This window comes from Microcaecilia unicolor, chromosome 9, assembly GCF_901765095.1.
Source record: "Microcaecilia unicolor chromosome 9, aMicUni1.1, whole genome shotgun sequence".
In the NCBI taxonomy this organism is placed as follows: Eukaryota; Metazoa; Chordata; class Amphibia; order Gymnophiona; family Siphonopidae; genus Microcaecilia; species Microcaecilia unicolor.
Window position 1 is genome coordinate 136,877,240 of NC_044039.1, and position 22,602 is coordinate 136,899,841.

At 44.8% G+C, this 22,602-nt stretch overlaps 1 protein-coding gene across 5 annotated transcripts in view; it reads left to right on the forward strand.

The window, feature by feature from the left end:
- The first annotated feature begins 7,384 nt into the window (after positions 1 to 7,384).
- The window catches only part of DCAF4 (DDB1 and CUL4 associated factor 4), a 60,871-nt gene continuing 45,653 nt past the window's right edge, over positions 7,385 to 22,602 (forward strand). For 3 of the 5 annotated variants that reach the window (XM_030214316.1, XM_030214319.1, XM_030214320.1), the window contains exons 1-3: positions 7,385 to 7,486; positions 12,391 to 12,479; positions 19,162 to 19,316. In XM_030214316.1, the coding sequence (XP_030070176.1) occupies positions 12,434 to 12,479; positions 19,162 to 19,316 (201 nt within the window). In that variant the 5' untranslated portion in view covers positions 7,385 to 7,486; positions 12,391 to 12,433. Of the gene's footprint in view, positions 7,497 to 7,803; positions 7,839 to 12,390; positions 12,480 to 19,161; positions 19,317 to 22,602 lie in introns of those variants that run through there. The other 2 variants (XM_030214318.1, XM_030214317.1) reach the window with 2 other exon arrangements.

Genomic DNA, 22,602 nt, shown 5'->3' on the forward strand with positions numbered 1-22,602 from the left:
GACCTGGAGAATCGATCCAGGAGAAACAACTTGCGCTTGGTGGGGATCCCAGAGGCCCTAGGGGGAAAAGATCTGGCAACTACGATGGAACAATGGCTGACAGACAAGATTGACTTCCCTGCCAGTATGGGCCCCCTCAGAATAGAGAGAGCACATCGCATAGGTCCCCGCCAGGCAGAGGGCTCCAGATCGCGAGTGATTATAATGAAAGTGTTGAACTTTGCACATAAACAATATATTCTCCAGGCCTCAAGATCGGAGGGTGCCCTAACATTTGAAAATAAAAGAGTCCTGTGTTTTCAAGACTATTCAGCTGGAGTATCAGGGAGGAGGAGAGCGTTCTCGGGCCTGTGTGCTAAACTGTATGCCATGAAGGTGCGGTTTACCTTAACGTATCCGGCTACATTGAGGGTAACATACAAGGGGACAACAAGGTCATTTGAGTCAGCTGAGGAGGCGAAGAACTTTGTAACCCAACTGGAAACAGAGCTTGCGGATAAAGCAGAAGAAGGCGCGGCGACCTGAATGGAGGGTGGAACACCGTCTGGCAGGAACCACAATCAAAATGGAGGACAGTAACCTGAATGCATAGGTTTGGGGAGTGTAAGCTATGAAAAGGGGGCAACGAGTTAAAGTTGGGTTTGGAAGCGTTAATGTTTAAGTGTTGAACAGTTGAAAATGTTTTGTTGTTTAGGAGGGATAAAATCTGATTACTATTGGGGGATATGATGAGGAAGTCTATGGGGGAACCTGGAAAAATGGAAGGAGGGGAGGGGGTGTCTACACGTGATGGTTCCCAGGCAGGGAACAAGGGAACTGGGGGGTAGGGTACAGAAAGGGGGTGGGGAGAGGGGGGGAGGGAGGGGGAGGGGGAGTCGGGGGAATGGTGGAGCTTATCAAGAATTAATACGATATGGAGATGGACGCTTAAGGGACACACAAATCTGCAGAAGGCTAAGAGGCAAGTGGAATATATTTGGGAAAACGAGCGTGGACTTGGGAGGGTGGAGGCTGGGACGCCTGCTCGAGTCTCGTTATAGAGATACTATCTTGGAGTGGCTCAAAACACCACACATATGGTAAAGTTGGTAACATGGAATGTGGGAGGCATTAACTCCCCAATAAAGAGAACAAAAATTTTACAGCACCTACAGAGGCATAAGGTTGATATTGCTTTATTACAAGAAACCCATCTCAGTCAGGCGGAACATGCTAAATTAAAAACGTGGTGGGTGGGGGAGTGTGTGGCAGCGGCAGCCCAAGGGAAGAAAAGGGGGGTGGCGGTGTTAATTCGTAAAGGGGTAGCAGCAGCGGTCAAACCCTTATATGTGGACCAGGGGGGGAGATATGTGGTGGTGGAAATGGAGAGCAAGGGTCAAAAAATCTTACTTGGGAATATCTATGCCCCCAACCAATACGATAAGAAATTTTATCAAGAGGTAGTGGGACACCTAGTGAATCATCCAGGAGTACCGGTAGTAGTGGGCGGAGACTTTAATACGGTGTGGGACCCCCAGCTTGATTGTTCTCAAGGGGCTCGCAGCGACTTGGGGGCATCAAATAAAGGCTTAAAAAGACTGGGGAACCTATTAGATTTGATTGACATCTGGCGAACTTTGCACCCCATGGAGCGGGACTATACGCACCTCTCCCGTGCACATGACACCCAGGCACGAATTGATTACATCCTAACTTCACAGGATTTATTCGGCAAAATAACTAAAACGGAAATTGGACCTTATACAATCTCGGATCATGCCTGGGTGAGCATGGAATGGGAGATGGGAGCCAGGGCTCATAGACATGGTCCGTGGAGATTCCCAGTGGAGATGTATAGAGATGTGGGGTTGAGAGAGAAGCTTAGGGAGTGCTGGCGAGCATATGAGTCATCAAATAGGGAACATAGGGACAATCCGGTATTGTTCTGGGATACCGCGAAAGCGGTGCTCCGTGGGGAAGTAATCAGCTATACACATTTCGCACGCTCAGCGCGGAACAGGGAAATACTGAGATTAAGTACCCAGATTTGTAGGGCCAGGCAACTGTTTGGTAGAACGCATAAGGGGGAGCATAGAACGCGTTTAATGGAATTACAAGTGGCGCTTAATGAGCTGTTACACCAAAGAGCCACCAAATCCTTAGCCTATTATAAATACCAGCTGTACAAGCATGGAAATAAGACAGGCCGCTTATTGGCCAGATTGGCACGTCCAAAAGGGGGGGGAGGTAGGGTGCTTCAGTTAAAGGATGGTCAAGGAGGGAAAGTGCGGGCCGATGGGGCTATTTGTGAGGTTTTCCTTAAGTTTTATAGTCAATTGTATGAACAACCTTTGGACCAGGGGCTCCAAGGGATTAATTATCTGAACAATCTTAACTTGCCCTCCCTGAGACAGCAAGATGTGCAGGAATTAAATCGCCCAGTGCAGGAAGAGGAGGTAGCGGTGGTGATAGCGAGGAGCCAATTACTTAAAGCGCCTGGCCCGGACGGATTACGGATAGAATTTTATAAGATGCTGGGGGAGGACATAATACCAACCCTGACTCAGTATTTTAACAGAACAATCGACAGGGAGGAACTGCCGCCTCATTTGGCGTTGGCGCAGATTGTAGTGCTGCCAAAAACAGGTAAAGACCCAGAACAACCAGAATCATACCGGCCTATATCCCTGCTAAATGTAGAGGCGAAAATACTGGCTAAGCTCATGGCGAATCGTATGGCAAGGGTGTTGCCGGAGCTAGTACATGAGACGCAGGTGGGTTTCGTGGAGGGGCGAACAGTAGCAAAAAACCTAAGAAAAATCTTAACAGCATTGGAGACAAGGGGTAGGAAAGGGACACCGTCCTTACTTATAAGCTTCGACGCTGAAAAGGCGTTCGATAGGGTCCATTGGGATTTCCTGTTCGCCACACTGGAGGCATATGGATTTACTGGGCGGTTTATGTCAGCGATACGGGCCCTATACCATTCCCCTCAGGCCAGGATTTTGGTAAATGGGATGGAATCAAGAACCTTTCCGATACTCAGGGGAACGAGACAAGGATGCCCGCTGTCCCCCCTTTTATTTGTACTGTCTCTGGACCCATTGATTCGGGATATTATAGATACCCCATCGGTAAAAGGGATAGAGACAGGGTCGTCTCAATTTAAAATAGCGGCTTTTGCGGATGATCTACTGGTAATGTTAACAGATCCACAGGCCTCTTTTGCGGCCTTAATGGAAATTATAAAGGAATATGGTGATTTTGCAGGCCTACGTTTAAATCTAACTAAATCTGAGGCATTGGCATCATCCGCAGAAGTGAAACGCAAGATGGGTGGAGACTTTCCCTTGAGTTGGGCGGAGGGAGCATTTAAATATTTGGGAATTAGGCTGACCCTGGACTTGAGGAAGTTGCATGTTATAAACTATACGGCTTTTATGGAGGGTACTAAGAAGCAGCTGGAGAAGTGGGGCCCTCTTCCCCTATCGCTGAGGGGAAGGGTGAATCTGATACAGATGATCCTCTTCCCACAATGGCTGTATCTGTTACAGACACTACCAATCCGATTGACAAGCAAAGACTTGAAAAATATACATAAGGCTTTCAGTAAATTCTGCTGGGCGGGGAAGAAACCTAAATTGCGATATAAATACATGCTAGGAGGTTGGAGACAGGGGGGTATGGGGATACCGGACTTGTCCTTATATAATCAGGCTTGCCTGGCCCGACATTTAGGGGACTGGTTCACACAAACTTGCATTTACACTCCCATAGACATGGAAAAGGAATTCTTTGCTCCATATGAACTTTTTTCGTTGTTACATCTTCCACGTAAGCAACTCCCACTTTGCCTGAGGAATAGTGTGATGCTACAGTCCATTCGAGAGGCATGGAAGGGACTAATACAGGTAGTGGGGGGGAGTCCCTCGACATCAGATCAGCTGACCCTTAGGGGGAATCCAGCTTTCCTGCCAGGCCTAGATAACCCAACGTTTATGGAGTGGGAGCGGATGGGAATAACCAAGATTGAACACCTATTAAGTGAAGAGGGGAATTTAATAGGGTATGAGGAACTACAATCTCGGATCGGGGTGGCTTGGGGGGCTAGATTTGCGTATGCCCAAGCGAAGCATTACATTACAGCATTAGATCCAGACTTGCTACGGCAACGATTGGGAAGTAAACTACAAGATTTTTTCGGGGAAATGGAAGTCACGGGAATGTCAGTGTCAGCGCTCTATAGAGCTTTGGTTAGACGCAAGCCCCCTAAAAGCTTTGCAGAAATCAAGCAAAAATGGGAACAGGAATCGGGGACAACATTAACGGGATGGAATGTGGGGCTCACATTGCAGGGAATTCCAGCCATCACCCAGGACGAGAGGCTCCGGGAAAGTGGGTTTAGAGTTGTTCTACGGGCCTATATGTCGGGACAACAATTGGCTCATGTAGATTTTCTGCAAGGGGCCACATGTATTAAGTGCGGCCACTACCCACACACATTATATCATGCCTTCTGGGCATGTCCCGGAGTGAAGGCTTTTTGGGGGGAGATTACTAAATTCTTAACTCAACTATTGGGGACCCCTGTGATAGGATCCTGGGAACACTTTGTGCTGAATACGCAAGGGGCATTTGGTAGGTGCTCTAAGACAGCTCGACTCCTGAGCCGTAAATTGTGCTTGGTGGCCCAGAAAAGCATCTTACAATACTGGACTGTACCGGAGGTGCCAGCCTACTGGCACTGGAGAAACCAAGTGCATTTGCTGGCTACTTGGGAAGCCAGGGGGGCTAAGGGGTCCCCGAAGAGCTTAGCGCGGTTCACACAGATTTGGGGCCCCTATTTACAGACATTGAGTCCTAAGGGGCGAAGCTTGCTTCTGAATAAGGGGTAAGAGGATACTAAAGGAGTCCCAGAGAGCGTCCAAACGATATATATGGCTTCACTAGGGGGGGAGGGGGGGGTGCCCTAGGACTATCAGAGTCCAAGCCCTGGGGCACGAGAGGGAGGGATAGGGGAGGGGGGAGGGTGTGGGAGGGGGGATGAAAAGGGGGAAAAAGCAAAGTTGATGACAGACTTATACACTAGTTTTTGTTATATATGTTATGTTGTGGCCATGTTATTCAGGCCAGATATGGAATATGTCTAATTCTGATTGTCATCAATAAAAATGTTGAAAACTTAAAAGTATTACCATGTAATTTCATTCAGTGTCCCCTAGCCTTTGTACTTTTTGAAAGAGTAAAAAAAAAAAATCAATTCACGTTTACTCATTCTATATCACTCAGAATTTTATAGATCTCTATCTTATCCCCCCTCAGCTGTCTCTTTTCCAAGTTGAAGAGCCCTAACCTATTTAGTCTTTCCTCAGAAGATGAGTACATTATAATAATCTGTAATTTCCATGCATTCATGTACATTGTGGTCATGTGTACACCCCATGCAAAGTATGCACCAGAAATTACAGTGCATACTTTCCACTAGTTGTTATTCTATAAGTAGCCACTTACGCACATAAGTAACTAAAATATCACCATTTAAATGTTTCCTTGCCACCTAAAACTAGGCAGCTCCTTATAGAATTATTCCCTCAAGGTAAATATTCAGCTTCACAGTCAAAGTGTGATTTGAAACTTCTATGTTAAGATAGTTCAAAATCATGCAAAGCTATGGTGGCAAGTCTATAAATTTAGGCACACCAATGCCATGTACTGAGCGCCAAGATGCTGTTACAGAATACTAGCATAAGTTGGCATTGGCGGCAATCATAACTGTTGGCACCTAAGTGTGCCCTGAAGTGCACATAACTTATGTGCATAACTTATAGAATCTTATATTTCGGAGATATACCCATGACCTGCCCACTTCATAAGTACTGCTATACTGGGACAGACCGAAGGTCCATCAAGCCCAGCATCCTGTTTCCAACAGTGGCCAATCCAGGTCACAATTACCGAGCAAGATCCCAAAAGAGTACAATATATTTTATACTGCTTATCCTTGAAATAAGCAGTGGATTTTCCCCAAGTCCATTTTAATAATGGTCTATGGCCTTTTCCTTTAGGAAACCTTCCAAACCTTTTTAAAACCCCGCTAAGCTAACACCCTCGCCATGTGATAAGTGATTTTGGCATCTATTTTTATGAAATAGCGCTTAGCACTTATGCATGTAAATTCCAACTAGCAAAATCATTTACACACATAAGTACACCTATTCTAGAAATTGGTGCTTGTAATCTGTGCCTAAATTTAGGCACATCTTATAAAATTGCCTTTCACCTTTTTACAAAATGCAAGAAATACCAAGTCATATGCTCACATAACAAGAACCTTCTTCACATGTGTTAAGGAGCATGTTGGAACTTCTCCCCACCTGTGGTGCTGCATCTCTCCCACCATACCCTGCTCACAATCTGGCATCTACTATACCATAAACTCACTATATTAAACTTGGGTTCAAAATAATTTATCTTTTTTTATTTTTATGTATGCACTTTTAAAAAAATGCTATAACCATCTGATGGTTCCATTGTGACACCACCACATATTCCTCTTTGGGATATAATGGGTGTAAACGGTATGGTCTGAGCACATTTAAAATAATTTAAAACACTTTATAGTATTTTTTTTAAAAGTGCATACATAAAAATAAAAAAAGATAAATTATTTTGAACCCAAGTTTAATATAGTGAGTTTAAGGTTTAACTTGGTTTGTGGATTTGTTCTTCCTGATTTTTTGTGATCTACTATACCATGCCATACTTTGTATTGTTTTAGAATATTTTTACTGCTGTAATTGCCTATAGCTCATGTTTGATCTATTCTTACTGTACATGCCTTGAATGAACTCCTTCAAAAAGGCGGTAAATAAATCCAAATAATAAATAAATTTCTCCCCCTCCACTACCCCACTCCACCCCACCACCATTCTCCTCCTCCTCCTCCTCCCTCGGCATGGGTCCAGCATCTCTCCCCCTCCACTACCCTCCCATTGCTCTTGCTCTCCCCCTACATTTACACTACCCACCCATCCCCTCCCCTCCAGTGACCTGGCATTTATCTCTCGAGTCCCTTCCCATCACCAGCAACCCTGCATCTCTCCCTTCCCTTCCCCAAAGCCCGGCATCTCTCTCTTTACTCTTTCCCTTCCCCACCCTAGCATATCTCTCTCTCCGTTTGCCTCCCCACCACCCACGGAATTTTTTTTCCCTCTCTCTGAACCCCACCTCGGTCTATCTTAAAACTTTTCATTTGTATCGGTCGCTAGCAAACGACAGTGATTTCCACGCGCTGACAACTGTCTGCTACCGACCCCGAATCACCCGACCGATCCCGAACCTTTGCTGTGTGACGCATATCTACCCCGTCGGAAACAGGAAGTTGCGTCACATGAGGGGCGGAAGAGCCAGAGGAAAGGCTCCTGCTTCAGCCAGAGACAGAGTGGCACTGCCGAATCTGAGTTACTGCCTCTGTCAGCGACCTATAAAAGCGAAAAGACGTTTTAAGGTAGATTGAGGTGGGGTAAGAGTTCAGCAAGAAGGGAAAATGCGGGATAGTGAGGGAGCGGGGCGTGGGTGCGGGATGAGATTCTGCATTATGTGAGGGGATGTAGGTGAAGAGGTGCTGCACCATGTGGGGTGGGGGAGAGAGTGAGATGCTGTACTATGGGAGGGGAGTGTTGATGGAGAGGTACTGGAGTGTGGGAAGAGAGTGGAGAGAGATATGTCGGGCCATCTTGGTGGGGGAGTGGAAGGAGACAGGGAAATATGCTAGACCTCGGGGAAAGGGACGAGTTGTTGGAGAGATGCTGGACTATATGGGGAAGTGGAGAGAGAGGAAAATATGCTGGACCTTGGAGGTAGGAGTTGGAGAAATGTTGGACCATGTTGGGGGGGGGGGTGGAGGGAGAGAGAGGGAAAGATGCTGGACCTTGGAAGTAGGAGTTGTTGCAGATCCTGGACTATGTAGGGGGAAGTGCAGTGATAGAGAAGGAGAGATGCTGGACCATTGTGGATGAATGTAGGGAGAAATGAAGCTTAGTGGAGATTGGGTGGCAGAGCCGTGGGAGGTGGGGCTGGTGCTTGGGAGGTGGGGCTAGTGCTGGGCAAGACTTCTACGGTCTGTGCCCTGAAAATGGCAGATACAAATCAAGGAAAGGTATACACAAAAAGTAACACATATGAGTTTATCTTGTTGGGCAGACTGGATGGACCGTGCAGGTCTTTTTCTGCTGTCATCTACTATGTTACTATGTTATGTTATAGTGGGAGGAGTGGAAGGAGAGGTTCTGGACCATAAAGGAGAGTGGAAGGAGATATTCTGGACCATCTGGGGGGGGGGGGAGGGAGGCGTGGAAAGAGATGCTGGACTATCTGGGGGGGGGGGGAAGTGGAAAGAGAGATACTGGACTTTTGGGGGGGAGGTGAATGGAGAGAGATGCTGGACTATAGGGGAGGAGTGGAGGGAGAGGCGTTGGACCATGTGGGGTGGGGGGAGAGTGGAAGGAGAGAGAGGGAAATATGCTGTACCATTGGGGGAGGAAGTTGATGGAGAGTGGTGGACCTATTGGGGGGAAGAGTGGAGGAAAAGAGACAGAGATGCTAGACCACGAGGAGGGGAGTGGAGGGAGAGATGCTGGACCATTGGGGGGAGTGGAGGCAGAGAGAAGGAAAGAATGCTGAACCATTGGGGGGGAGTTGATGGTTAGATGGTGGACCTTGTGGGAGGGCGAGTCTGTTTTAATCATTCCCCCAGTAAGTAGTTCCCTAATCCCTTATTTCTCCTGTTTGTCTAGAATAAATTGTAAGCTCTGTCGAGCAAGGATTGACTCATACATATTTGGTTTATAGCATAAGTAATAGTAGCATGGTTTCTGAAAATTAAGAATGGTTTTAAAGAGACAAACTTTGATCCTCCAACATATGATTGACAGGAGTAGAGGAGTAGCCTAGTAGTAAGAGCACCAGCTTTGACATCATGGGGTGCTGGGTTCAAATCCTACTGTTGCTTCTTGTGATCTTGGGCAAGTCACTTAACCCTCCATTGCATCAAGTACAAACTTTAAATTGTGAGTCCTCCAGAGACAGAAAAATACCTAGTCTACCTGAATGTACACCACCTTGATGGCTTGCAGTTGGTATATAAAAATGCAGTTTTAACCAATTCACATAAAGAATTGAAGTGTCAGTATGACCTGTAATGTGCTGATTCATGCTGACAGTGGTGAAATATCCAAATTTTTCCATGAAGTTCATCACTCCTCAGCAGTCCTAGGCCTGCATTTAGGAATAATAGGCAATCACCTCCAGCTCCAAATTTGGAAAGCTCCATCTGGTCCTTGTACCCAGGAGTTGCTTGTTGTCCCTCCTGCCCTTCCCGTGTGCAGGGTACAGGATGGGATTTTGAGGAGAAACAGGAGAGGAACAGTTAAGGCTCAGCTTGCAGTTCTCTATGATCCCAAGATTTGGGAATGAGATGAGGTCAAAATGGAAGCACAATTCAGGAGGAAGAGAATATGGAGTCAGGGAGAGATGAAGGAGAACAATATTGGGAGAATCCCCAGAGGGGAAAGAGAGTATTGTGTGAAAGAGTGTGGATTACTGGCATAGGGAGTGGGATGGAAGATGAAAGATCAGTTGACACCCTTCTCCTCAACCTGCTTATCAACAGTTCCCAAGTATGTCCTGCTGGCAAGGATCCAGTGGAGTGGAGGAGTAGCCTAAATGGTTAGAGTAGTGGGCTGAGAACCAGGGAAGCCTGGCTCAAATCCAACTGCGGCACCTTGTGATCTTGGGCAAGTTGTTGCCTCAGATTGTAAACCCTACAGAGACAGGTAAATACCCACTGCACCTGAAAATAACTCACCTTGAGCTACCACTGAAAAGGCATGAACTAAATCCAGCATCCCCTCTCCCTTCCAAATGGTCCTTTCCCTCCTTTTTTCCTGCTTCTGGCAGCAATATAAAAATATTTTGTCCCAACCTTGAGACACCCTCCCCATCTCACATCAGATCCCACAGTAACAGGAGCAGGGCTGCTGTAGGGCTTCTGAGCACGCACCTCCTCGCATGTCCAGTGCTACTTCTTGCCATTCATATCATGGTCAAGGGGAAAGAGGAGAGGAATAAAGAGAGCAGGGGGCATAGAGAGAGGAGGACCAGGGCAGGAGCATCCTAGGAAACCTCCCCCTACTGTCCAATACCTGCCCCCCTGCTCCCACCCCCACTGAATAACTGGGTGTCAAAGTCCCAAATCCAGCCCTTGCATCAGTAGGACCTGCAAACTCATTCCAGCTCCCAGGCTTGATTGTAAACTCTGGCCTCCTAACTGGAGATACAGCAGCCTGGGCTTCCAGTGGGGCTCCAGCCCCCTTGGATCTTAAGGTACAATCTCTTATGGTGCTTACCACAAAAGGAGTCCCTTTTCTCATCTGGCATGTTAAGCTGTCTGGCTCTGGATGCAGTGAGATCATCAAGGGAGCCCACTGATGCTACCAAAAGTGGTGGAGGAGGTGTGCGCTGATGAAGGGTGAATGTATCCTCACAGTCAAGAGTGTGATCTCACACAAGCCCTCCCAAACTTGCACCTTTCATCATATCCAGGACCTCTGGTTGCCCTCTGACAAGGAAATCTTGCAGCTCCATCAGAGGGAAGGCTCCAAAGATGGCCCCTTCCTCTTTCCTATCTTAACAAAGGCAAAATTCAAAAAGATGTAAAATGAAGCCTGCCCCAAGGGAGAGGGACTTATGTCCTGCATCAGCCCCCCCCCCCCCCCACCCCATTGTAAATACGCAGAGATTTTCCACCTTTTCATTGAACAATTAACTATGATGGAGATCTCTGTTGCTGGTATTCCTCTGTTTGTTTTCTCATACTGGGTTCTGTGCCTGCTTTTCATTGTGGGCAGTCCCAGAGCTTGTTCTGGGTGTGTGACAGCAGCCATCGTGGTTAGTATTGCTGTTAAAGAGGAGAGAAAATCCGCTGGCAAGCGGAGAACTCAAACGCCCCACGGTAAAGACAACAGAGAACAGAAAGTGGGAGTCGCTCTCCCACTTTCTGTTCTCTCTAGTATTGCTGTTAAACCTTTGCGTAGCACTGCTGAGACACACATAAGAGAGCTTACCATCTAAACTGCCTTGAATGGCTTTGGCCAGATCTAATGGTATAGAAAGCTTTATAAATAAAAGTCAGCTATTTTGCTGACCAGGCAGAGCTGGAGAGAGCCAAAAGCAGCACTGGAAAAGGGCCATGCCCAATCAGCTGTTGGTAGAAGAGACAGAAAATAAAATTTGTGTGACATCGTGCACCCGCAATTATCATTTCAAACATCAAACGCAGGGAAGAGACATGACATTTCTGTTCAAGACTCCTGTAACTGGGATATTCTTGTGCATATGAAAGCTCTATGGACTCTGTATATAATAAGCTTGGTAACACTGAAGAGCAGCATCTTGTGAGACGCTTTCTGTATATAAATGAGATAAAGGGTATTATTGGGAAACCTCTGAAGGTACAAAAAAGAAGCACTAGATAAAACTGTAGTGCCTGTGAAAGCCTACCTGTTCAGAATGTATTTCTCGCTTGCCCCATGTAGATGGCATGGATGGGCAGACTGGATTGGCCATGAACTGGTCATTATTCAAACTGATTGAACCAGCCAGAAATGGCCGCTGACCAGTTAAATTACTTGGTTGGGGCTATCTACTAATTTTCAGCGGCACGTACCCAGTTAGTGCTACTGAAAATGACCAGTTAGCACTTAACACAAAACCGGCTATTTTGGGTGCGTTCCGGGGCAGAGTCGGCACTTGGTCGGTTAAGTGCCAATATTCTGCACTTAACAGGCCAGGGTTACTGCATAAATGAGACTGCAAAAAAATCTAGCCTACCTTTATGCGGTAACCATGACCAGTTAACTGCTGGATGTCGACTTAACTGGCTATGCGTTAGTTGGCTCCGTAAAAGCTGGATATTCAGTGCTGAAGTCCGGACATGGCCTGGCATTGAATATCTGGGAATAACGCTGGCAGCAGTCAGTAAAACGCACATCACTGCCAGCAGAATATTGACCCCCATGGTCTTTATCTACTTTCATTTTTCTATTCTTCTATGTAATTATCTGAATCCTTTTTTGTAGCATGATGGATGTGTGCTAGTCTTTAGCCCTACTTGTTTTGCAGGTGTAAGTTGCTGGATCCTGTTGAGATGTACATTCCTAGGACACATCCTTTTTTCTCCATCCTCTCAAGTAAGCGTCAGCCACATAGTCTTATTCGGCCCGGCTGTCATCACCTTCCTGTTTGCTTGCCAATAACTCTCATGTTCCCTTAGAGATGCACATTGGTACATCATTGTGAATGGCTTTAGTGCATGTTGTGCAGTCCCTTAACAGTTGTGATTGTGTTTGTTAGGCCTGAAGACCCTCATGGCCCAGTGAATGCAGACACAAGCAACATGGATTCCTCCTCCTCTGTCACATCTCGGTCGTCTACAGTACCAGGTATTGGAGGCTCATACTGATTCATCGTCATCTGCAAGATCCTGGTTATGAGAATAAAAGGCAAAGTTTATTCTGCGTGGTTGACAAATTTATATTCCCCTGTGCATACAGCTGAATTTGAAAAAGCCGAAGGGACCTTTTGAATTGGAGAGTTAGCACAATCCTTTGGCCCTGAACTGGCCTTGGAGAGGAGGAAGCCATACAACTGGTTCCAGTCCAGATCCCCAGCAGGAGGAGGAAGTTGTGTCCTTGGTCCCCAACTGAGGCCTAGTTGGGTAGAAAGAGAACCGCAGCAGGTGGAGGAAGGAGTGGGGAGATGGAGAAAAGAGAGCGAGGGAGTTCGGGGAGGAGAGGAGAATTGGGGGTGGAAATTGGAGGAGGAGGAAAGTCTTGCATCTGGGAGAGGGGAAATAGGGGGAGTAGGGCCTGTAAGAGAGTTGAGTTGAGTGGGGAGTTGCATGTTTCAAGAAAGAAATGCACTCACTGTGTACTCCCGCTATAATCCCTCCCACTGCTCTTTCCAAATTATTCAGTGGTAGGCAGGAGTGCATAGTGTATGCATTTTAAGCCCAGTAAGGTTCTTCATATCAGTTGCTAGTGGAACTGGATTTGCTGTGAAAAGTCTTGAAAGGGGGTTAGGCAGAAGAGCTTGCAGTTCATCTGGGGTTTGTGGACAGTAAGGCTGATTTAAAGATTGTACTGAAAATTAATATTTAACATTTCTGTGTGCTTGGATTTTGTGTAACTATTAAGTAACTTCAGTTGTTGGAAACGTACCCATTTTACATAGGATGTCTAGATCAGAAAAGGGGGGGGTCTGAGTTGGGACATTGAAGATTTCCTGGGTCATTTTATAAAAAGCTCACTGAACACAGAGGTTTTTTGTAAAATATGTAAAAGGACATGCAGGAGTATATGTGCATTTGCCGACATTTACACAAAAAACATGCAGAGAAAGAGCGGCTTCAGTCGGGGTGTTAGACATGTATTTGACAGTATTTACATATGGAAGTGCTAGTAAATAAACAATGCCAGATTTTATAACATTACAAGAGGAGGCAGTTACAGATCTGAGTTCCATGCTGGAGAACTGCACGGGAACGGGGTTAGCGGGAATCCTACAGGGGTCCCCTCTGGGTCCACAGGACTCTGTGGGGATTCCCCACTAGGTCCGCAGGGATGGACGCAGGTTCTGTGGGGTTTCTGCAGAAATGTAGTGCCAGACCAGCCTACCTGTCCTTTCCATGTGTTTCTAAGCTGGCTTAGCAATTATAATAACACTAAAAAATATTAATGGATATGGTCAATAGCATTGAAATTTCCATAAGCAGTGAAAGGGGAAGTTATCAACGTGTGGTATTATATAGATAAGGCCAGATTTAGTAAACAGCTTCCAAAGTTAGATGGCATTAAGATTCACGCTAAGCTAGTATTCTGTAAAGGACACTGTGTGCAGAATGCCCTTTAATGCTACTACTACTACTTATCATTTCTATAGCACTACATACAGAATACTAGGGTAGCGTACTTTCTGGGCCTAGGCACAAGAACTTGCTACTGCCAAAAGGTGGTGTAAATCCTTGCTCCCAGCTGATGGCAGTTGTGTGCACAAATCTAAGTATTCTATAATATTGTGCCTAATTTTTGAGAATATTCTGACCCACCCATGCGTCTCCTGTGGCCATGCCTCTTTCGAGTTGCATGCTATGAAATTTAGGCGTGCATGTTATAGAATAGGGCAGATCTGCAGTTAAGTCCTAATTAGTGCCAATTAAGTGCTTGTTAACATCAATAATTAGCGCTTACTTGGCTAATTAGTTTACACGTGGATCTGGGATCTGCACCCAAATTTGGACGACCTATACAGAATCCTGGAGATAGTGCCACTCTGCACTTTCCTCCCACTGCTTCTCCTCTGACTTATCCCCCTTCGCTATCGTCTCATTCTTGACTAAAGACCCTTCTGAATATCCCCCTCTGTTTATTGTCTTTCCTGATAACTTTGCCTCTCTTCCCCTGTCTGATATAAGTCTCTGCTGGCACCAGACTTTGCGTTCCTTTTCTTCTTATCCTTCGAATCTTGTTTTATTCACTGCTCGTAGCAGTCAGCAACAGTGGTTCCATTCAGGATTACTATTACTCAAACGTCAGCTATGCAAATCTGACCGCTTGTGACGTAAATCTCACATGATGGACACCCGTCTTTCCTTCAAGAACATTTCACGTTTATACAGTTCCCATTTCAAACATGCAAAAAAGGTCGTCTTCTCTAGGCAGATTGCCACTTCCCACAACCCTGCTAAAAAACTGTTTCATATTGTCAACTACCTCCAATTCTAACACTCATGTTCAACTACTCCCTGATGCCCTTTCATCTTTGTTTTCAGCCAAGTTTGATAATCTTCTTTCGTCCTTTCCTTCAGACAATTCTTTTCCTTTACCTACTCATATACCAGACTCTACTTGCTCTGACTTATCCTCCTCTTGGTCTGGTCTACCTTCTCCCTGCCATTCTTAATTCACACAGCTATGTGAAAACCATGAAGTTGACCACCTCTTCACTTGATCCTCTCCCATCAAGGTGGTTGTTTTCCTCTAGACATGGCTTACTGCCTTTAGCTCGGCATATGATTTGTCAGAGCTTAGTCCAGGGCTCAGTTCCAGCCTCCACTGGCTCCCCGTTGAATACTCGTTTTAAGGTCCTCTCATTTACTCATAAAGCCTTACACCTAGGAGTTCCCTCATACATTTCTTCGGTAGTTATCCCATATACTCCCATCCATGCCCTCAGGTCTCTGGACTACAATCATCTCGTATTGTCCTCTCCAGAATGTGCCCACTATGAGACTACTCGGAAATCGGCATTCTTTTTCATAGCTCCTAAGCTCTGGAATAACCTTCCTCCAGAGATTTGTTCCAAACCATCCTTTGTCAAGTTCAAGATTTTGTTAAATACTCATTTTTTTTCATTCTGTTTTTGGCTCATCCCTTGAGTTCTGACAGCTGTATAATCTCCTGTAACCTGTGACTTGTAATTTTATTGTGTTTGCCTCTTACTTTTACTTACCTTTGCTTTTAATTATGGCATTCCCTTCCTTGTTTTATTTGTTAATTTTTACTATTGTTTATGCATCAATATGATCCTCTTTTTGGAAATTGCGGTATATCAAGTACTGTTAATAAACATAAACACTCCAACTACCCTGGTGCTATCTGTATAGTGCCAGCGCAGAGCAAAGATGTTGTCAGCATGCACCTCTCCGGGCTGTCTGCTCTCGATCCGACACCTCTCCGTGCTGTCCGCTCTCCACTCAACACCTCTCCGTGCTGTCTGCTCGCGACTTAACACCTCTCCGTGTTGTCCGCCTTCACCCACCCAATTGGGGCTAATCCACCTCCTAAGAGGAACTGCATCTGCTCACTTGCAAAAAGTAATTATACACAGTACTGTGGAATACAGCGGGAAAACAGTATGTCCACTGTACTACCGCTGCTGGTCTCTGTGCACCTTGCTTCACTTCTCCAACACACAACAATCAACAACAGTTCAGAACAGTTCAGTCTTAGAACTCGCCAACAACTTGGGATAAACCTGTGGATCAGTCTATGCCTCCTCTCCTTTCTTCTACTGCCTAGGAGTTGGAGGCATTTTCACCACCCTCGCTTGTCAGCCACCAGCACTCTGACAACCTCCCACATAAATGTTCAGACTGACCTTCTTCAGGTACTTAATCCCGCTAGTTCCATGAAGTCAGATCTCCACTAGGCATTGTCACTTAGCGGCCCCAAACCTCTGGCTTCTCTCTGTGCAGTCTCACCCATTTCCACCTTCCTTTGTCTAGAGCAAAAGAACTCCATCTGCTCCTCCCCACTCTCCTTCATGACATTTTCACTTCCCTCTCCTAGTTCAATCTCCTCCCACTCCATGGAGTCTTCCCCCACCCTCTCTCCCAGGTGCTGCCCCTCCCCCTGATTATCTTCCATCTCCCAATCACCCCCTGACTCTACTACCGGCTGGGAGTTGTGGTACTGTTTCTCTTGTTCCCTCCTCCCTTGCAAGTGTTGCTGGGCTCTGTAGTTCTCTTCCCTTTTCATCAGTCTCCTACTCCCTTTTCCCCTCTGAGGGTTTTTCTCCTTTCCTCGCTTACTGTCACTATCAGCTCTTCTCTGCCTTCCTTCTACCTCCTCCTTACAATGTCCTAACTTAAACCACTCAGCTCTGCTGATATGTCACCACTGTCTGTATAGAAGTGGAGGTCAGCGCTGTCTTCATATGTTCATTGCCGCTGCTTTTACAGATAGTGGTACTGACGATATGTGAATTCTTTAAACATTGCAAAATGTTGGTTATGGGGTTTTTGAATATTAGGCCCATTGATGCTTGCACAGACTGTGCATGGCCAACAGTTGACACACAAGTCAAAACTTCTGCAAACATAACCCAACACTTACAGAATGTAAGTCACATTTTAAAACATACTCTATTCAGAATCAGAGCCAAGGTGGCCAACATCAAAGATGGGACAGTGTTTTTCTTCCTTTTTTTGCTGCTTGTCAACTTGGCTGTGATTTATATTCGTTTTAGAATAAATCATGCTTTTGTTTTTTAATTTTGATTTGTGTAGGCTTATTTATGTTTTTTTACAGTGTTTGAAAAAGACATACCAAACTTACAATTACATAAAGTTTTTAAGGAAATGTTCTGTTCTTCCTGGGTGCTCTACATCTCTTTCATCCCTTGCTGAATGAATGACCAAGCAGATCATTTAATGCAGACCTCTGTGATAGCCCCTCAAGGGGTTGCTTCTTCCCCAGCAAGTAGGCTTGCAGTTCCTAGTGCATGTCAGGCCACTGTTCCAGAGTACTAGTTCCTTCCTGAGGAAGTCGCATTCCTTCTCAGAGAGCTGTGTCCTAACCACCTTAAAGGAGTAATTCAACATGTCTGATTTTATCTGATACCTCGTTTTTAAATATGTACCATATGTTTTATTGTTACTTGCCTAGAATTATAGGTTAGCAGACGATACATTTTTAAAATAAATGTATTAAGAGTTTTATTTGTGCAGCATCTTAGTAACCTGTGCTGTTAAATGAGCTAACATCAGTGCATATTTGGAAAAAAATGGCATTCCATTACTTACGTTCCCACTATTCCAGAACCAGCAGGTGGAGATAAAGAACTGAAACCTGAGCTGAGACATATGTCTTGGCATTCAGTCCAGCTCCTCAGTATTTTCTGTCTCCAGCAAGTGGATGGACAGACTTTTCAGCCTCTGGTCCTGAGTGATATGCTTCTGGTCCAGTTGGTCAACTGGTCCTCAGTTGAGCTTTGTGGGTGGCTTGAGGCTACAGAGTCAAATCTGATGGTCTTCAGATCCCTGTCTTTGACGCCCTGCAAATTTACTTCTTCTCTCCCTTCATCTCTCCACTGTTTCCTGTGGAGCTCTCCTTTTCCAGCACAACAACCTTTAAAAAAAAAAAAAAGAAGGAAAGAGGTTTGCTGGAGGGCATGGGACAGAGTATCAGTCCTGATTGTTTTCATCTGTCGTAAGATTTGTGGAGACTTTGAGCTTGGAGGGAGCAGCCAACAGTAGTAAGTCCGACTTATGTTTGACTCAAACAGCTTGGAGCTGCAAGTTCTACTTGATGCAGAGGAAGGATTCTTACTCACTACTTGAGACTGTGTTGTGCTGCACTTGTGCCAGTCGAGGTGAATGGCGACTCCCACAGAAGCAGTTAAGTGATTTTCCTGTTGGGGCATTGTAGTGCGTGCAAGCCGAAAGCCTCTGGTCGTCCATCTTCAGGGGGGCTCTTGATTTCAAGACAGCAGATGGTACCAGCTTGGTCGTTAGCAGTATGGTCAGAAGTCCCATTTTCAGGAACACCAATCTTCCTTTCGTGGAGACAGGAAGTCCTTCTCTGTCAGCTAGAGCATCCAGTGTCTCCCGAGCTTCACAATGATGTGAGGCTGGTCCGCTCTTCTCTTCTTCAGGTGGGATGATGTCTTCAGGCGCTTTGGGATGTGTGGGCCCAAATCACCTCAGACTAGTGGATTCTGGATATTCTTACAGAAGGTTACAAGTCGGAGTTCTCCTGCCCAGTCGCTCCTTTCTTCTTGAAGTCCTTCCCACTATTCCAGAGGCCCATCTGAGGTTTCTGAGATGTTTAGTTGATGCGAAAAAATGGGTCAAATAACAACTGTCACCTTGCATGGTGCTTCCTGCATATCTCTTCCTCTCTACAAGTTATCCAGAGATGGGAGAGGTCTACACGTTTGCTCGTCTGGTAAGTTAGATTAGCAAGTTGTTTAAGGTTGTTGTGTTTATTCTGAGTTTACCCTTACTGCTTGTCTACATAAATACTGAGGACCTGGACTGGATGCCAAGAGTGATGTCTCAGCTCCATTTTCAGTTCTCTTATCTCCACCTGCTAGTTGATGGACACAACTATTCCACAGGTTCTGGAATAGTGGAATGGACTAATGGGAAAAGAATTATCAGGTAAGACCTAATTTCTCCTTTGATAATGTGCTTCTTGTCCTGCAGGCCTCAAAAACTTAATAGCCACCAGTTGTGTTGGGTGCAATGTATGGAATCACCCTCATCTTCTTAGACGGAGGATATTGTATGATAACCAGAATGGAATCAGTTTTCTGTTCTTGTCTTTTTTCTTCTTTTGAAAGAATTGCCAGGTTTTTACTATGACCCAGAAAAGAATCGTTATTTTCGTCTCTTGCCTGGGAATAACAACTGCAATCCTTTGACCAAGGAGAGCATTCGGCAGAGGGAGATGGAGAGCAAAAGACTAAGGCTCTTAGAAGAAGACCGGCAGAGAAAGGTGGGCTGTAGGCAGTTTTTCCACCCTATTCTCTGTACTGAAGATTGCAAATTGTGTTGTCAAACTGTTCACCAAAATACTGTATTTGCTTGATTACAAAGCTATATTTTTATCTCTAATGTTTTGTTCTAAAATGGATAGTTGCCTATAACTGGGCTTCTGATATTGTTTTAACCAACAAACAGTAGTTGGAAAGTAGCCTAATGGTTAGTGCGGTGGGCTGAGAACCTGAGGAACTGGATTCAATTCCAACTGCTGCTCCTTGTGACCCTGGGCAAGTAACAAACCTCCATCGCCTCAGGTACAAAAACTTTGATGGTGAGCTCACTAGGGACAGAGAAAGTACCTGCATATAACAAAATGTAAACCTGTTTGATTGTACCACAGAGTGGTGGTATATCAAAGAAGCATTACTCCTGATGCAAAAAAATGAACATTGATGTTTCTTGGAAAAATCTCACTTCCCTAAGACTCTTTCACATTTACCCTGGTCTGTCTTGCATCCTCAACTCTGTTTTTGTGTCTCTTCTGTGCTGATGATTCGTAAGTGACACAAATGAGCAAATAACACATCAAAAGGGGGACAGAAACATTTATTTTCAACTGGTGAAGATCTCGCACAACAGTTGCCCGACATGGCCTCATTTTGCCTACCAGTGGGATGCATCAAGAGATAAACACAAATTAGCACAATCAAATAAGAAATAATAATGAAATCTAAATAAACATACGAATCTCTGACATTCCAAAAATAAAAATACATACGCAGTGGAGATCTAATAATCACATAAAAACTCTTAAAGCAGTTGAGGTTGCAAAAGCTAAAAACAGGAACATAATTCAATGCAGTCAAGAGTATAAGATAACATATACAAACTTGAGTATTAGTAAAATAACTCACCCAACAGCAGGTAAGTCTTACAAGCTAAAAACCCTGCTATTTATACACCATTTGTTTTGTCATCACAATTGTGAAATAAAATGTGATCTAAAAAAAAAAAATCTAACGGCCCTGTTTACTAAGCCCGCTGTAGGTGCACTAGCGTTTTTAGCTCACGATAAAAATGAGCATGTGCTAACACTAGAGACACCCATAGGAATATATGAGTGTCTCTAGCATTAGCGAGCACTAAAAATGCTAGCGTGCCTTAGTAAACAGGATCCTAAGATAATATGTGACTGTCTCTGAGATAAGGTGACTACAAGTCTCAGATCCAAAATGTTGAGACTGGCCAGTTTTTCATGTCATGTGTCCATAAGCAGTCTGAAAAAGTTACATGTTTAAACTTCTGTAACTTTTTTTTCTCCCAGAATAAAAGGATGGGGTTTGGACTATTATATTACAAATTGTTTGCTGTAACAGAATTTATTAAAACCTTATTTTTAGTTTCTGGTTATTATTATTAACCCCCCTGTTTACTAAGTCGTGCTAGCAGCTGTTGGTGCAGTAATGCCCACACAGCCTGTTCACCTTGAGTGGGCTGTGTTGGCATTGCCACGCAGCAGTCGCTAGTGTGGTAAATTAGTAAATGAGGATAAATATGTTATCAGAGATTATATATTTAATAATCAGGTGAATTTTGGCTTTTAAGTCAATTTTGCTTGAGTAGGAAGAAACCCAAAATGTGATGGCATTACATGAAAGGTAATTGGGGGTAGGGTGGGTTAGGTATACCAGATATAAAGCTTTATAATCAAGCTTGCTTACTCCGCCACCTCAGAGATTGGATATTAGATACTACTCTCTATACTGATATCTCTTTTGAATATGACTATTTTAAGCCTTGTTATCCTGTTTATTTATTACACGCTTGAATTCCTCAGATCCCCCCCCCCCCCCAAAAAAAAAAAAAAAGTTAAGCACAGTTTAATGTTGCGACCCTTACAGTATTTGTGTAGAGAATTGCTTAGATTTTGGAATCAAGACCCAAATAGCAATGTACTGTTACCTATTCTGGGGAATGCCGAATTTCAGCCTGGACTGGATAATGTGGTGTTACAGCATTGGACTGCTCAAGGTATTTGATGCAAGAAGATGGTTCTGTCTTATCCTTTGCTGAATTACTACTACTACTACTACTTAATATTTGTAGAGCGCTACTAGGGTTACGCAGCACTGTACAATTTAACAAAGAGAGACAGTCCCTGCTCAAAGAGCTTACAATCTAATAGACAAGTGAACGGTCGGTCCGATAGGGGCAGTCAAATTGGGGCAGTCTGGATTCACTGAACGGTAAGGGTTAGGTGCCGAACGCAGCATTGAAGAGGTGGGCTTTAAGCAAAGACTTGAAGACGGGCAGGGAGGGGGCTTGGCGTAAGGGTTCAGGAAGGTTGTTCCAAGCATAGGGTGAGGCGAGGCAGAATGAGCGGAGCCTGGAGTTGGCGGTGGTGGAGAAGGGTACTGAGAGGAGGGATTTATCCTGTGAACGGAGGTTACGGGCGGGAACGTAAGGGGAGATGAGGGTAGAAAGATAGTGAGGGGCAGCAGACCGAGTGCATTTGTAGGTAAGAAGAAGCTTGAATTGAATGCAGTATCTGATCGGAAGCCAGTGAATTACAACAATGGTTTTCATTTAGTTCTGTAGATAGATTTGCATACATACACATATCCCACTACCTGGCTTGTTTAAAGTCTAACTTTACGTTTTGGCAACCTGCTACGGGAATTTTTAGAAGGAGGTGTGGCAGGTCAGATATTTATCTCTTGGTTTCAGAAGGCATTAAGTAAACATCAGCTTTCAAAACTGTACACTCCGCTGTTGGATGCATGGATTAAAGATTTGGGTAGACCATTTAGAATGACTGTGTCAGGATTTGCTTAAAAGTCAATGCCTGAATTAGTTCATAATGCAGAACTGCAGGAGTGTCAATTTCAGGTGGTCCATAGGGCTTATTTTTCACAGAAGCAGGCTTTTCATGCTGGTTGTGCCAACATCCCTCGCTGTGCGAAGTGTAAGAACAGTGACAACGCCCTTTTCCATGGCTTGTGGCAATTTAGGCGAATACAGGTGTTTTGGGTTACCCTTCTCACCTTTTTACAGCATCGATTGGGGCATTCTTTGCATTTGGCAGTTGAAGGGATTGTATTATAGGTCTACAGTATATGGAGCTAGGGATAACGGGGAAAGATCTTTACTGGGAAATGTTTACATTGTGGGAAAGAAATGTCTTCTAAACTATTGGATGCAAGACCTGCCTCCAACCTTTTGGTACTGGAGAAATAAATTCCATGCCCTGATGTTGTGGGAATCCTGTGGGGCCAGATGCCATCCAAAGAGGCAAAAAC